Source organism: Schistocerca americana, chromosome 1, assembly GCF_021461395.2.
Source record: "Schistocerca americana isolate TAMUIC-IGC-003095 chromosome 1, iqSchAmer2.1, whole genome shotgun sequence".
Classification (NCBI taxonomy): Eukaryota; Metazoa; Arthropoda; class Insecta; order Orthoptera; family Acrididae; genus Schistocerca; species Schistocerca americana.
The window spans coordinates 744,734,490-744,752,605 of record NC_060119.1 but is presented as its reverse complement, the minus strand read 5'-3'; the positions used below and the strand labels follow the sequence as shown (position 1 = coordinate 744,752,605).

Here is an 18,116-nt window from a genome sequence, read left to right as displayed (position 1 = left end):
CGCGTTGTAGACATGGGAAGCAGCTGCATCCAGCCTACAGAAACTATCCAGTATCATCTCACATCGAGTCTACTGCAGGCGTACCGTTAATGTTTCGTTTGCAATAGAAAACTGGCTCGTTGAATACACGGACAATGCCGGGTTTGTCTCTAATTATCAATAAATTATTGCGTTATCGATTTCGGAACTACCGGGGTCTTCAGATGCAGCTACTAACATTATCATTTTTTTTTTTTTACATCACAGGAGAACGTATATGTATTAGCAGTATTACTCGTAGACTATATGATCGTGAGATCATATTAATGTTCTTATGTTCGGTAAAGCTGTACGTGAAATTATTCATACACATGTGAAAAGCACTAATATAGTGATATTTGCTAACTTCTGCATGTTAAGTGTCACCATACAACGCCAGTAATTAGTTTACATTTGAATTACAGACATTTTATAGTGGGCGTGTAATATCATTCTCGACTATCTGTAACCTCCCCCCTCACTTATCGACCTTAATGACAGTGAAAAATTAAACTGCGTGTACCTAATGGAAATTTGGGAAAAGCAATCGTCACCGAAGTTAATCTATCGGTAAAGAGGGAGGAAAGGGTTACATCTAAATGAAAGGAAAAATGCAAATGAAACTGGTGGAAATTAATTTCGAAAAGGGGTAAAGTCAATAAAGAAAGTAAATGTGCGGCCGTTACGTTAACAATTAACTAGCGGTAATTAGATATTTGAGATTTGGGGGAAATCACGGTCGCCAGTCCTAAGGACATTTACTATAGTAACTGAAAAAGAAAGGTTATTACGCATATAATTAGCACTAGAAGCGTGGCAACTGAAGGTTGACACGTGTAGTGTGAAAACTGAAAGTTTGTCAGAAGTAATAAATTTCGCTACACTCTGACTTAATTTAGCAAAAGAATTAATTAAACCGGAAAATCGAAAATCAATTTAGTGACTGAAGTTAATAGTGAGCTTTCTTTCTGAAGCACATCGAAATCCAGTAAAATACGGTTAGTCTTGGACTACCTCAACAATCATTTCAAAAGCAACTTGACTCTACGCAATTTAGAAACAAGAGATTTTACTTTGAACTTGAATTAAATGATTCTGAACTATTAACAATAGTAAAATTTAGTACGTACCAAGCTGAGCTGCAGTCACAGGTAAGCTAAAATACGGTAACAAAGCTCGCACTCTTAATTCGTGCTTGTGTAATCTGAATATTGTAGCCAGCTCTGAGACTTTAACTGAACTTTGAAATTAAAGCAGCGAAATAGAATATTACTTTAATGCTGGCGTTTGAATTTCAATGACACTCGGGTTCATTTCGGAAAAGGAAGGGACCCTGCTTGGCAATGCAATTGGGACAATGAGCAACAAAGGTTCATGCTAAGTTGCTGTAATTTTGCGAGGCAAATGGAACAATTTGAAAAGCTGAGGTCTGCCATACAGTTCTGAAACTTTACGTGCTTTTAGTCTTCCTTGTTGGTTGATTGAAGGTTTGAAGCCGTCGATCGAGGAGGTGGCGACAGTCACTCATTGTCGGCCGTCGCTGTTGCAGAAGCTGGATGTTGGCGCGCCTTCTTCTCGACACGGTCACCAGGCGAAACGGGCTCTTGATGTGCGCCAGCTAATGCTTCCCGTCCGCGACACCATGTCAGAAACTACCATCGCGAGTCGAGCGCAATTACATGCTGCCAAACCCCGAAAGCGCGGCAACTCGCGGGAGCGTCACACAACACCTGCTCCACTCGCTACTCCCGCCAGACTCCGACTGTTCTGCCCGCGCTCCACGCGGCAGAGTTAACACTACCCAAAGATCCTACACACTTTGATTCGTCACACGACCTATCGACGTAATCGTTCGATAGCAGTTTTCCCTAGGCAAGACCCAGCGTAAAAATACAAATAATATTTACGAAACAACCCAATTATACATCGACATGAGTGCATAAATATATATATACAAACAGTAAAACAATTACAATATATAAAGAGACAGAAATGTCATATCTTGAGGTAACAAAACAAGGAAAAAAAATAATAGTACAATAGATGGAAATAGGAGGATATGCATTTCCGGCGTTACACGTGCCCCACATTGTCTGAGGATGTTCGTGTAACGTAAACAGACTCAGAAAATGTCCCAAAAAAGAAACAGCGGAAATGCATATGCTCAAAACATCAACAAAATTTAGCATTCGTCTCATTAACCATAAACCAATTTGTAGACAATAATAATTGAGTGGAGAAACTCCTAATCTTATTCCACTCTGTCATCTTGCACAAAATAAAACAGGTTGACAACATATCAAAATTCATAGAAAACATAGAAAACGGTTTAGCTATTCCAAAATCATTAAAATTCGTAACACTATAAGAAATGGAATACTATTTGCAAAATTGAACAGAGTACATGGTCATAAAAAACAGGTATATCAAAATACGCAAACTAATAATTAATTACATAGAATACACATATTTATGTAACCTTTTCATAATTAATATTCTCGTCATGTCCAATTAACGCTAAACAAGAAAATAATATACAGCAGATAAAATAAAACATAAATATTGACAGCAGAATCCTTTCACATCAGCTGTCCGGGAAGAAAAGCAACTCCACATTCCGTACTCGCGAGTACAAAGGATGCCGAAAGCGGCACAAGAGCCAACAGCGGCACAAGAGCCGACAGCGGCTCGCCTCGCCAGTATTGTTGCGCCCGCGTGTGCGGCACGCTTGATCTCACTCGCCCTTATGACGGCGTTTCCAGAACGTCCGTTTCACTGAATTCTTTAGGAAAAACTCACTCCCGAGTAATCTCAAGGAGTCCCTTAATACTATCACAGTGGATAACTCAACACTGTCCATCATCACACGCATGTACTAGCCTGAAACTTAAAACAGCGTCTAAGTACATCGGCAATGACTAGTAAAACACATATTCATGAAATCTTACAGCTAGTTACAAAATCATATTTACGTTGCTTAATCTACTGTGACTCAGCTGAAAACTTAAATTAGCAGCTTGGATTTTTCAGTTGATTAGATCATGATTAAATTGATTAAAATTAAATTGATTAATCAAAACGCGCTTTAGTGTCATGACGACGTATGCGAGCATCGGCTTTTAGCTTCATTACTTCTCGCAAACGATCCTTTTTCACACCAATATTAATGTCAATCCGTGGAGGGAATTTGATTATCTCTTCCACTAAACTTGTACTTCTGTCACCCAACAGGATTTCCTCTGGAGAAAATCCCGTAGATTCATGTCTCAAGGTGTTCATAATTCTCTCAAATACTGCTACATATTTGCCCCATGCCCTATGGTTGTGATGGCAATAGGTACGGGAAAGTCGGCCTCGTCTTTGTTCGTGTGTTACGTTTGACACACCGTCTACAATACTTTCCAATTCACTTTCTACATTATTGTCAATGCCGAGATTCTTCACATTACAGTAGTTCAGATTCATATCTACGTCAATACCATCCGGCCAGTTAACAATGTGTATAGGCGGGTATTGCCTATGCACACTGTCTCCTGCCTCGTCAAAACTAACTACTATTGTTTTATCTTGGGACGTACATGTCAAAGTTTTGCTTTCGCAGTTAATCACTGCACGGTACTTTAATAGCCAATCTAACCCGATAATTACTTCCGTAGTTAAGTCTGGCACGACGACAAACTCTTGTTCAAATCGTGCCCCACATATCTCGAAGTTGACAAAAATCTGTTTTGTGACCGGTTTACTGGCCTTCCCAGTAGCACCGATAATTTTCACTCCTGTTACTGGCATAACTACGATGCCGGGTCTGTCTTTCAGTAACTCAAATATTTTCCCAGATACAGCACTCAATTCTGCACCGGTGTCAATCAACACGTTTAGTTGTAGGTCGTGCATATTAACAGACACTACTATCTGTCTACACTTGTCCTCGACTGTTTCTTTATTTTCCCACAGTAAATCCTCGTCTATATCCAGGTCATTCCAGAAAAAACCATCCGGCTTTGATCCTAAATCCGGTTTATCTGGCGGCTTTTTCAGCCTCTGTTCACATACAGTTTTAATTTCAACACGTTTGTCCTGAGGCTTAGTCTGTAGCTTCGCCTCCAATACCGAAACCTTTTCCTGTAACTCGTCAACTAGTGAGTGTTGCTTTGCTATCGATTCACTAATTGTCACCTTCGTTGATTCCTCTTTGGTCAGATTGATCTCATCTGCCAATCTACCTGGAGGAATGTGCCCAGTAGCATCTGAAATTACTTCCTCTGGATCTGCGCAACCCACACTGCTATCGTCTGACTGTATAATGTCAGCTCTAACCTCATACACGCTGTAATCTATGTGCTTTTCTACCAATCGTGTCCGGCTATCACTAAAATTTTCGTAATCTTTCTCCTTAATACTCTCGCAATGTTTAAACTGGAGGTTTGCGTCGGATGGGTCGGCTACTTCTACCACTACAACTTTCGGTAAAGTCTGCCGGTTAGGGCCAGAGCTTTCCGTTACTACTTCAACATTCAACTCTTGCGGGACGAAACACGACGAATCTTGCTCGTGCTCCCCATTAACATTAACTATTTCTGGTAAAGTCTGCCGGTTAGGGCCAGAACTTTCCATCACTTCACAAATACTATCTTCCTGCGGGACGAGACGCGGCAAATCCTGCCCGCGCTCCCCATAAACACTTCTCCCGTACAGGCCCCTATAATCTCTTAGTTCGTCGTATAAGCGACCGAACTGCCTTAACCAGACCTCATCCCTCTCTGCATCCCCTCGCTCGATGACGGACGTTTTATCCGACATCTGATCTTCTCTCAACAATTGCGAATCATTCTTAAACTCAATCTCCAGTTCCGCTGTGGGTATTACAGCTGCCACTTTATGATCGATTTCCGGAACACTACTTAAATTGTTCTCACTGACAGCGAATGTATTTTCTACTGCCGTGTATACAGCTGATCTACTACTTGTGGGCGCACTCCTTTCTCTTAACACTGGCACACTCTCCCGCCGTTGATTATTCCACACGGAATTTTCATACCGACGACACCTGGGTTTTCTCCTGCTATTGGGCCGCCAAAATTTCTCCACGCCCGGTCGGCCCCTCACCGGCGCGGCTAATGGTTTCCCTGTCTCGTCCCAGCAGATACGCTCCCCGGATGCTGCTGAGGCGGCTGATCACACCCTCTGGCGTTATTACTATTCTGTGAAGCCCGTATCACGTTAGTATGATACTGGTTTCCGTCATTCCTGTTATTATTTGCATTGTACCGATTGTTATTACGGTCCGAACCATTATTGTTATTGCTGCCATGGTTGCGGTATGCATTATTCCCATGGTTATCGTTGTTGTGGTTGCTGTGGTACCCGTTGTTGTTACCACGGCCTCTACCACTGTCGCCATTATTGCGCCAATTGTCCTCGTCCTCCACTCTTTCCAGGAAATCATTTATTGTCCTGTAATTGCTCCCTACGTAGCGTTTTGTATCATCTGGAAGCTTTCTGTAGAGTTCCCACACTATTTCGGATTCCGTGCGGCGATCACGCAAATATTCCAACTTGCGGATCCAGCCCTCACAAAACTCCTTCATCGAGGCGCGCGAATTCGCATCCAAAGGCCTCGATACGACAAATTCGCGCCAGACACTTTGCTGTTTTTGCTCTGACCAGTATTCAGCCAGAAACAAATTTTTAAATTCGTCAAAAGTCAGGTTCGTAATGTCGAGGTTTAAGCCCCAACGCTTGGCATCACCAGCCAACACATCAATAACCGCATTAATTTTTCTCTCATTAGTCCATGATCTGGGTAAAACTCTTTCACAATTTTTAATGAAATCCGTCGGGTGTATACCGCCTTTTTTCAAGGGGTCGAACCGCTCCTCTTTCGTCAACAACTCCGAACTATGTGCACAGATTGGCACATAGCTCTGTTTTTCGTCAAGTTTCCTTTCTAATTCCGACACCCTCGTAATCACTTGGCAAGTGGTTGTCGCAAGCGTTTCCACTTCCCTCTTTTTCTCTTCGCAGGTGTTAGCCTGCTTCGTCACTTTGGTATCTACTTCGGATACTAAAGCCTTTAAAGTTTCCACCTTCTGTTGATCCTCTTTTCTCACTAATTGAATTTGTTCCGTCACCTTATTCTCGATGATCGGAGCAACTGCGTCTCCTACACTTTTCTCGATTCTGCTAATTTCGGAATCAAAACGAGTATTTATGCTCGCAATTTCCGCCTGAACGCCTATCATTTCCTGTTTAAGGTTACCGATTTCGGTATTAATCACGACAATATCGTCTTTGATTTTATCAACTTTTGTGTTAACAACTTCAACATTGTTGTTAACAACATTAATAGCTTTGTTCTGATTGTCTAGCATTCGTTCAATTTTTTCAGACTGAGCTACTTGCTTGGCAGCCTGAGCTGCTTGCTCGGCAGCCTGAGCTTCTTGCTTGGCAGCCTGAGCTTTAATTTCTGCCGATTGACTCTTGATTTCGTTAATCAAAACATTCAATAAATCAGTTAAATTCCCGGAAACCACCGGTTTTACTTCCGTAGCGGCTTCCTCTTTCATTGTCCCCCCGTATTCGTCATCAAGGGATTCAGATTTGATTTTCACTTCCGATTCCGAAACATTTTCTAAAGTCTGGAATTCCATTTCTGCTCTTTGTTGCGTTTCGGCGGTCGCATCTTTCGTGCTAGCCGCCTGCCCCGGAACAATGGGTACCGCTGTGCGCGTTTCCCACTGTTCGACCGATTGTTCCGTATCCAAGTCTACCAAATTTTGGTAATTGTTGCCTTCACTCATTTTAATAATTTTCAATATAAATGCAAAATCTCAACTCTAATTAGGATTCCTCACACGAATATTCTCGCTGACGTATCGACCATTTCGTAACCAGTACTTTGTTACGAGATTTGCACAATGCAAAATTCGTGTCCAGAACAACCTCAAATTTGAAGATTGTCCTGTCACCAGGTCGCCACGTGTAACCTCCCCCCTCACTTTTCGACCTTAATGACAGTGAAAAATTAAACTGCGTGTACCTAATGGAAATTTGGGAAAAGCAATCGTCACCGAAGTTAATCTATCGGTAAAGAGGGAGGAAAGGGTTACATCTAAATGAAAGGAAAAATGCAAATGAAACTGGTGGAAATTAATTTCGAAAAGGGGTAAAGTCAATAAAGAAAGTAAATGTGCGGCCGTTACGTTAACAATTAACTAGCGGTAATTAGATATTTGAGATTTGGGGGAAATCACGGTCGCCAGTCCTAAGGACATTTACTATAGTAACTGAAAAAGAAAGGTTATTACGCATATAATTAGCACTAGAAGCGTGGCAACTGAAGGTTGACACGTGTAGTGTGAAAACTGAAAGTTTGTCAGAAGTAATAAATTTCGCTACACTCTGACTTAATTTAGCAAAAGAATTAATTAAACCGGAAAATCGAAAATCAATTTAGTGACTGAAGTTAATAGTGAGCTTTCTTTCTGAAGCACATCGAAATCCAGTAAAATACGGTTAGTCTTGGACTACCTCAACAATCATTTCAAAAGCAACTTGACTCTACGCAATTTAGAAACAAGAGATTTTACTTTGAACTTGAATTAAATGATTCTGAACTATTAACAATAGTAAAATTTAGTACGTACCAAGCTGAGCTGCAGTCACAGGTAAGCTAAAATACGGTAACAAAGCTCGCACTCTTAATTCGTGCTTGTGTAATCTGAATATTGTAGCCAGCTCTGAGACTTTAACTGAACTTTGAAATTAAAGCAGCGAAATAGAATATTACTTTAATGCTGGCGTTTGAATTTCAATGACACTCGGGTTCATTTCGGAAAAGGAAGGGACCCTGCTTGGCAATGCAATTGGGACAATGAGCAACAAAGGTTCATGCTAAGTTGCTGTAATTTTGCGAGGCAAATGGAACAATTTGAAAAGCTGAGGTCTGCCATACAGTTCTGAAACTTTACGTGCTTTTAGTCTTCCTTGTTGGTTGATTGAAGGTTTGAAGCCGTCGATCGAGGAGGTGGCGACAGTCACTCATTGTCGGCCGTCGCTGTTGCAGAAGCTGGATGTTGGCGCGCCTTCTTCTCGACACGGTCACCAGGCGAAACGGGCTCTTGATGTGCGCCAGCTAATGCTTCCCGTCCGCGACACCATGTCAGAAACTACCATCGCGAGTCGAGCGCAATTACATGCTGCCAAACCCCGAAAGCGCGGCAACTCGCGGGAGCGTCACACAACACCTGCTCCACTCGCTACTCCCGCCAGACTCCGACTGTTCTGCCCGCGCTCCACGCGGCAGAGTTAACACTACCCAAAGATCCTACACACTTTGATTCGTCACACGACCTATCGACGTAATCGTTCGATAGCAGTTTTCCCTAGGCAAGACCCAGCGTAAAAATACAAATAATATTTACGAAACAACCCAATTATACATCGACATGAGTGCATAAATATATATATACAAACAGTAAAACAATTACAATATATAAAGAGACAGAAATGTCATATCTTGAGGTAACAAAACAAGGAAAAAAAATAATAGTACAATAGATGGAAATAGGAGGATATGCATTTCCGGCGTTACCCACGTACAGCTTTAAAAACAAAGTCATCGCTGTCATCACAAGGTCATCACACTTCGTTCTTAACGCCATAAATCGTTGATAATGATAGTGTGATATAAACCTTTCCAATGCAAACTTTCTCAGTTCAGATCTAAACTGTATGCCAACATTATATGACGACACTTAACATACGTAAGGCAGAAAATATTATTGTATTAATTAAAACACGAAGCAATTTCAGGCATTGACTGCGAAGGGGCGTTGACTGAAATAAATTGAGAAAATTGAAAATTTGTGCCGGACATTAGTAGGAGACCAGGGTTCAAATCCAGGTCCATATGTTGTATTAATATTTTGCGCATGACTATCAGTAACTGTGATTTCACGTACAGTTTGACCGAGAGTAAGAACATCATCTGATCTCACGACTAATAGTGACACGTCTTCTGTGAGTATTGCCGTCATTTTGCATATACACTGCTGTAATGTAATTTTGTAAAATATTTTTTTAAATGGAACAGGTGCATCTGAAGACAGGGTGGCAGTCCCGAAACCGACACTAAAAAAGAATTGAAAACCATCCCTGAAGCCAGAGGCAAATTTTTTTATATCTAGCTTAACACTCGTTGCTTCACTCGCATAGACTGCATACTCTGCAGATATTTTTTGTTTTTTCTTGAATCGAATTTGTACACTGTTATGCCTATTGCTCTCGTGAAAATCTTCACATCGTGCCGAAAGTGTATCTAAGCTGCAGACAGTGTATCAGAATTTAAGAAAAGTGTTAGTGACTGCCAGTCCTTAGATAACTGAAGCGTTCCAACAGGTTTTAATATAGAGAGTTAAAGAAAGAGACAAATCGGATAAGTGTTTCTATGGTTGTTACCACCAGTCCTACACCCAGTGCCAAATTCTCTCATTTCAAACGGATATGCTTGTACACGGAATCGCTTTTAGATGTGGTACACTATGTGACGCATCCGGGCACCTGGCTGAAAATGACTTACAAGTTCGTGGCGCCCTCCATCGGTAATGTTGGAATTCATTATGGTGTTGGCCCACCCTTAGCCTTGATGACAGCTTTCACTCTCGCAGGCATACGTTCAATCAGTTGCTCGAAGGTTTCTTGGGGAATGGCAGCCCATTGTTCAAGGAGTGTTGCGCTGAAGAGAGGTCCATTACATGGATGTTATTGTCGTGTAACCACTCCGCCACAGGCCGTGCATTATGAATACAATCGCCAATCCAGAATTCTTCCTCAACAGTGGGAAGCAAGAAGGTACTTAAAACATCAGTATATGCCTGTGCTGTCATACTGACACGCAAAACAACGAGGGGTGCAAGCCCCCTCATGAAAAACACGACCACACCATAACACCACCGCCTCGACCATGATGGTTCAAATGGTTCAAATGGCTCCGAGCACTATGTGACTTAACATCTATGGTCATCAGTCCCCTAGAACTTAGAACTACTTAAACCTAACTAACCTAAGGACATCACACAACACCCAGTCATCACGAGGCAGAGCCTCGACCATGAAATCCAAGTTTTCCCACCTCTCGCCTAACTTTCATAGTACCTGCAGTGGATCTTGATGCAGTTTGGAATTCCTGTCTGATGGTCTGGATAGATGTCTGCCTATTAAACATTACGACCCTCTACAACTGTCGGCTGTCTCTGTCAGTCAACAGATGAGGTCGGCGTATATGCTTTTGTGCTGTACGTCTCCCTTCACGTTTCCACTTCACTATCACATGGGAAACAGTGGCCCTAGGGATGTTTAGGAGTGTGGAAATGTCACGCACAGACGTATGACACAAGTGACAACCAATGACCTGACCACGTTCAAAGTCCGTGAGCATTCTGCTCTCACAACTTCTAATGACTGCTGAGGTCGCTGATATGGAGTATCTGGCTGCAGGGGGCAGCACAATGCACTTAATATGAAAAACGTATGTCTTTGGGTGTGTTCGAATACTTTTGATCACATAGTGTATCTACACACAGTGGTATTTATATATTGTCACCGTAATGATTTGTCTACGTAGCAGTTACAACAAAAATAATTGTATAAACATACATTAAGCCACTTTAGCTCATAAACTACAACACCTTCTAAACTTTTGGCGCCGGGCGGGGTAGCCGTGCGGTCTATGGCGCCTTGCCACGGTCCGCGCTGCTGCCCCCGTCGGAGGTTCGAGTCCTCCCTCGGACATGGATGTATGTGTGTTGTCCTTAGCGTAAGTTAGTTTAAGTTAGATTAAGTAGTGTGGAAGCCTAGGGGCCGATGACCTTAGCAGTTTGGCCCCATAGGAACTTCCCACAAATTTCCAAAACAAAAACCTTTCACGCTAATTATTGTCATAAAAGCATGGTCTCTTCTAAACGTATTTCTGACCAAAAAACGATTCTGGTAGCTAGAGTCGGAGGTTTTTGTTAATCCTGCCTTTTGATCTCTAATGATGATGTTTCCATACATAACTTTCGTCCCTTACACATATTTCTCTATTTTTAGTCGAGAAGTCAAATACTAATTTTCATAGATTTAGCTTTGTAAATGATTTAACATAACGAAATAATTTCATAAAAATTTTCATCGCCTATTTCATGTTCCCAAAGAATCTTTAACCTCCTATTTCACCCTGTTAGTGGTGGAATTTCGAATAACGCGTAATTTCTTTTAATTTCTAACGGAGGAGCAAAATACAAATTTTCATAGATTTAGCTTCAAAAATGCTTGCATAATGAAGTACTTTCATAGAACTTTTCATCCCCTAACCCACCCCCCAAGGCTTGAATTTCCAGGAACACAGAAAAAAGTTTTTTATTTCCAAGTGAGAAGTCATAGCAATTTTCATAGATGTAGCTTAAAAAATGCTTTAGTAGTTCTTTAGTAATTATTTATTTTCAAAAAACTTTCACCCACTACTCACCCTGTTAGAAGCTGAATTTAAAAAAAAATGCTGGAACACACATTGTTTTAGTTCTGACCGAGATACCAAATATCAATTTTCGTAGTTACAGCTTCAAAATTGCCTGTATGGTGATATAGCTATAACCAACCTTTCATCCCTTATTTCGCCCTCTTAGGAGTGGAATTTCGAAAAATCCCTTCTTAAACGATGCGAAACCTACAGTGGAAGATCGAAACCGTCCCCAAGTTTCAAGTTTCTGTCCCTAGCAGCTTGGTCTGGGCGATGATGAGTCAGGTAAGACACTTCCATTTATACATATACGTATGTATGTAGAGGTTTCTACTCAGCACTCAACTGCGTCCCGCCTTTCATCACGATGGAAAGTTTTAAAAACAGTAACCCCTGTTATTGCACGCATTTTATGCATATTGAATATCGATGAGTGGTTTATATTCGTCGTATAGACGTGTTGTATCCGTAGGTTCGATACTTTCGCTCAAGATTAAGTTGACAGCTGATTTGGTGATTTAGCGAATCTAACCAATCTAATGTCATGAGAATATCTGTAATTCTGGTTACGGTGCGTATTTTACACGTATTGGATTTCGATGGTCTAGCGTCCCTTTTTTCGTATTAACATATATATTATGTAATATAAATGTCATAGGAGAGTAATCAATGTAATAAACCCAAAGAGATAACGGACAAGCATAGTACATGTATCTAAACCACGAAAATGAGTTTTGATTTTGGTCTATAAAACCGATAACATTATCAGCGTTGACGTCTCTCCGACTCTGACTGTAAAGCTGATTAGACTCTTGTATTGTCTCGGGTGTCATCCTTTGTGTAAGTGATTAACTTTGTTGAAATACTATTTCTTTTTAAATATGTGTCGCGTTACTGATGTAAAGTCACCCTCCCCCTCAGTGCAACGATTTTCTGAATAAATGTAAAAGTCACCGTCTTTCATAAACGGCATCAATTCATAATTCATAATAAGTCATTATTCAGCACTATTTTGCTCCAATTTCACATTATTAGTACGTACGAAATAGAACCTGCCATGTTTTGTAAAAGAAGTCCGCCTGCCTTTCAGTTTAAATTAATTTCCATAGAATATCATTTTGTTATCGTGTGTGTACGCAATTTCAAAACGTATCGATTTCAAACATATGGTGAGCCTAGCTACGAATATGAATATTCACTGAAAAATCTCAAGTAAATAAAGTCTTTCTTAAAATAATCGAAAGGTTGAGCAGGCCATTGCACATCGGCTTGTAGCAAAAACAGAGAGGAAAATCTTATTTTTTTTTCATTTGTTGTTGGCTAACCGCCTCAATGCGAATTTCAATTAGAAAAGGGTTGTAGTATATGAGCCATACAACAGAGTGGGTGGCGTATGTCCATCATTTAAGGACGTCATAGATTAATGCAGAATGGGGGCATTGGTAGATTCAGTATTTCCAATGTAGATTAGGTTGGAAAGTGACAGCTTGGTGGTGATTTGAAGTCACCAACAAATGTGACGTCATGAGCGTAGCTGCAATTCTAATTGTTGTTGTTGTTGTTGTGGTCTTCAGTCCTGAGACTGGTTTGATGCAGCTCTCCATGCTACTCTATCCTGTGCAAGCCTCTTCATCTCCCAGTGCCTACTGCAGCCTACATCCTTCTGAATCTGCTTAGTGTATTCATCTCTTGGTCTCCCTCTACGATTTTTACCCTCCACGCTGCCCTCCAATGCTAAATTTGTGATCCCTTGATGCCTCAAAACATGTCCTACCAACCGATCCCTTCTTCTAGTCAAGTTGTGCCACAAACTTCTCTCCAATCCTATTCAATACCTCCTCATTAGTTACGTGATCTACCTACCTTATCTTCAGCATTCTTCTGTAGCACCACATTTCGAAAGCTTCTATTCTCTTCTTGTCCAAACTAGTTATCATCGATGTTTCACTTCTATACAGGGCTACACTCCACACAAATACTTTCAGAAACGACTTCCTGACACTTAAATCTATACTCGATGTTAACAAATTTCTCTTCTTCAGAAACGCTTTCCTTGCCATTGCCAGTCTACATTTTATATCCTCTCTACTTCGACCATCATCAGTTATTTTACTCCCTAAATAGCAAAACTCCTTTACTACTTCAAGTGTCTCATTTCCTAATCTAATTCCCTCAGCATCACCCGATTTAATTTGGCTACATTCCATTATCCTCATTTTGCTTTTGTTGATGTTCATCTTATATCCTCCTTTCAAGACACTGTCCATTCCGTTCAATTGCTTTTCCAAGTCCTTTGCTGTCTCTGACAGAATTACAATGTCATCGGCAAACCTCAAAGTTTTTATTTGTTCTGCATGGATTTTAATACCTACTTCAAACTTTTCTTTCGTTTCCTTTACTGCTTGCTCTATATACAGATTGAATAGCAACGGGGAGAGGCTACAACCCTGTGTCACTCCCTTCCCAACCACTGCTTGCCTTTCATGTCCTTCGACATTCTAATTACGGCGAGTATTCTACGCGTATTTGATTTAAATGAGTGGTTTCCACGTGCTGTTTTCGGGACGTCATGGATCAAAGCAGATGTGTAGCATTGGTAGTTTCAATATTCCCACTATAATTCGCCGGGGCATAATTGATTTCTATGGGTGGCCTACGACTGCCGTTTTGAGAACTTAGGGCTCGCCGCAGACTGGTGGTATCGGTACGTTCAATACATGTGCCACGTGTACTCACGGCGTAGGCGGGCAGCATGAGGCGCGATGAGCCGAACAGGAAGATGGTGAAGACGCGCAGCGACGCCCTCCAGCAGCTGGGCGTCCACGGGTGGACGATGTGGCGGCAGTCGCGGCTGGCCAGCAGCTCCAGCATCGGCTTGCTGGCGGCCACCATCGTGCGCGGACTGCTGTGCTAGGCGCGCACCATGAGCTCGGGGCGGCACTGGCGCTACGTGACGAGCGCGCAGCGGCGGCGACGCGGGCGCCACGCTTCGGCTGCGGCCGACTGATGACCGGCCGGAGAGACGGCGACGCCGGTCGGAAAGCTGAGGAGTGCGCTTCCGCTCACACGGCCGCTGACGCAGGCGGTGCAACACCTGACGCAGCGTTGTGCGGCCGTAGCCGGCGACTTCCGTGCTCGTCTCCCCACGCTGCTGCTTGCAGAAGTGGTAGCTTGCAGTTCCTGATCGGGAAATGGCGGACCATGCCACTGGCTACAATCGCAAACTTGTCCACGGTGCCCTTTGGAGCGAGGGCGTACGATATGTAGTGGTTAATAAAAAAGAAAAAGATAAGAGATGTAGTGGCTAATAAAAAAGACAAAGAGAAGAGAAGAAAAGAAAAGATTGAAAATGTGGGACGAAATGGTGAATAACAAGGGGGTTTTAAAATCGTTAATGAGCGTGAAAAAGGGAAAGAATGAAATGCAAATCGGACTTCGTATTACAGAAAAGTTATCGGACTTCGTGATTCGGAAAAGCTATTGTTGGGGTGGTCCTTGTGGCGTTTCTGAGCAAAAGTCAAACCAATTTCCACTACAAAAATTATTTGAAAGATAACAGAGAATAACAAAATGTGATTAACAGGGGGAAATGGCGTAGATAAGAGTCCGTCCTTTATCATGTTAACATGGCTTCTCTCGTGCGGCGTCCAGGTCTTGTTATCCAAAAATCTCCTGCTTCGTTTCTGCGTGAAAAGTCGTAGCTGCTCCGAAATTTTGCAATAAATTTCATTGTCCAGGAATGACTAAGGTATACAAATTAAAATCATCTTGGTGTTGAATGCAATGTAATTTACGTTGCTGCATCCATCCTCCAACTTCCACAATACGTCTGCACATCAATAAGTTTTTTCGTCTTCATCCGATCAAGTCTAGCTAATAAGTAAGTTAAGCTTCCGCTCTCAAAGACAAAAGCGGGTAGAAAACAAGAAGTGTTTCAATTTTAGTACCTTCATTTTCTTATATATTTTCTCTGCCATCGAGCGCTCATACAGCTGCGACTGTATAATTTATATCTGAGAGAACGAGTGTAGCGGGCCAAATTCAAAGTCCCGCTACAGATACTGTCGATGTGAACCCTTCCATTGGCTAGGGATGTCGCTCGGTGACTCCTCAGCGTTATTCCGGTGGAGTAGGCTGTGTGTCTAAACCGTGTATCTTCCTCTCCTTTCTTGTCACATCGCCATCATGACTGCACTCGCTACACGGATAGATAACACTCCTTCGGAATTTCTAAACTCATTGGCAGAAGTGGTAACAAAACGACTATTCACATTGGTGTGGCCGGCCGGAGTGGCTGAGCGGTTCTAGGCGCTACAGTCTGGAAACGCGCGACCGCTACGGTCGCAGGTTCGAATCCTGCCTCGGGCATGGATGTGTGTGATATCCTTGGGTTAGTTAGGTTTAAGTAGTTCTAAGTTCTATGGGAACGGATGACCTCAGAAGTCAAGTCCCATAGTGCTCAGAGCCATTTGAACATTGATGTGTAGATTGGCGGTATACCAACAGACTTTCGGAAAAACATCATTCACACAGTTCCGAAGACAGCAAGAGCCGACAAGAGCGAGAATTTTCGCACAATCAGCTTAACAACTGGTGCATCAAAGTTGCTGATAAGAATAACACAAAGAAGAATGAAAAAGAAAATTGAGGAGTTGCTAAATGTCGACCAGTTTGGCTTTACGAAGAGTTCTGACGTTGCAGTTGATAATGGAAGCAAGACTAAAGAAAAACCAAGACACGTTCAACGGATCTGTCGACCTGGACAAACCGTTCAACAATCTCAAATCGTGCAAGATATTCTAAATTCTGAGACAAAAGGGGTAAGCTATAGGGAAAGATCGGTAAAATGCTTTTTTTATTCCAGTCTCTGATCACAATATGAATTCTTTAGACAATGACCGGTTTCAGTCTGTAATGACCATCCTCAGATGGGGTAATATATTATACAGTGTGTTTGAAAAACAACTCAGTAATTTTAATGTGTCCTAGAATCTGTACAAAGTGACATACACTATTCTAGATTGTGGTGTTTCGTTCATCAACTCTCCAAGCTAGGCTCCCCTGCAGTTGGCAGGTCTGCTAACCTACTGACAAAATCTTAAGGTATGAGTTTGCTCTTTTCTACACAGAATTGATGATGATGTAAATTTTTTTAAAAAGATTCTCTTTTCTATGAGGCTACATTTCATGTCAGTGGAACAGTTAATAGTCATATAGTCATAACTGCAGAATTGGGGGGCGGGGGGGGGGGGGGGGGGACGCAGAGCATCCACATGAAGTTATTCAGCATCAGCGTGACTCTCCCAAAGTTAATGTCTGGAGCACTTTGATGGAGGATCGTGTGATTGGTCCTTTCATTTTTGTAGAACAACCAATAAACGGTTACGTTTACTGTGACATGTTGACAGAATACATCTTTCCCCCAATGGACGATATTGAGGCGTAAAAGGGGCTTGTGTTCTTGCAACAAGATGGCACCCTACCTCATTGCAGTAACCATGTGCGTGCGGCTCTTGACACTCGTTTTCTAAGAACGTGGAGAGGCAGGGATGGCCCAATACTTCGGCCACCACGAAGCCCAAACGTAGCCCCACCGGACTTTTTCTTTTGGGGCCACATACAAAGTGTTGCGTACAGTGAAAAGATCAGAGACATCAAACATTTACGGGAAAGAATCGTCGAGGCGGTTGGGACAGTTACAACTGAAATGTTGGTGAATACGAGGCGAGAAGTGAAGTATCGAGTCGACGTGTGCAGAGCAACAAATGGATCCCACGTTGACGTCGACTAACATTAAACAAAACTTGAAGGAATCCTCTTTCAAGGTATATGCATACTGATGTAATTTTTCATTAATCACCACATTAAATTTATACGTAAAATTAGGGAGTTATTTTTCAAACACCCTGTAAGACTGAAAAACTAAGATCGATGTGCTCATATTATTAAGAGTGTAAGACAGGGGTTGAACGTTTGCCCCTACTATTCAGTCTGTACATTGAAGAAACAATGAAGGCAATATAAGGAAGATTCATGAGTGGGATTAAAATTCAGAGTGAAAGGATATCAATCATAACATTCACTGATGATCACAAAGTAGGCAAAGTTAGGGAATTCTGATAGCTAAGCAGCAAAATGACCCGTGACGGACAGAGCGAGCAAGACATAAAAAGCAGACTAGCGCTAGCAAAAAGGGGATTTTTGGTCAAGAGAAGTCTGCAGGTATCAAACACAGGTCTTAATTTGAGAAAGGACTTTCTGAGAATGTACGTTTGCAGCACAGCTTGACAGTGAGACATGGACTATGGGGAAACCAGAACACAAAATAATTGAAGCATTTGAGATGTGGGGCTACAGAAGGTACTAGTAAGGTAACAAATGAGGAGGGTCTGTAGAATTGGCGAGGAAAGGAATATGTGGAAAACACTGTCAAGAAGAAGGAACAGCGTGATAGGACATCCGTTAAGACATCAGGTTGTAACTCTCATGGTATTAGAGGGGCCTGTGGATGGAAAGAACTGTAGAGGAAGACAGAGACTGGAATATAGTAAATAATTGCTTATGAAGGCTGAAGTTGCTATTCTGAGATGAAAGTGTT

General features: G+C 41.9%; 1 protein-coding gene across 1 annotated transcript in view; it reads right to left on the bottom strand.

The window, feature by feature from the left end:
- Nucleotides 1-14,488, bottom strand: part of LOC124545251 — a 170,473-nt gene extending 155,985 nt beyond the window's left edge. Inside the window, exon 1 of the mRNA XM_047124127.1 lies at nucleotides 14,255-14,488. Within this exon, the coding sequence (XP_046980083.1) occupies nucleotides 14,255-14,410 (156 nt within the window). The 5' untranslated portion in view covers nucleotides 14,411-14,488. The remainder of the gene's footprint in view (nucleotides 1-14,254) is intronic.
- Between the last annotated feature and the right edge of the window lie 3,628 nt (nucleotides 14,489-18,116).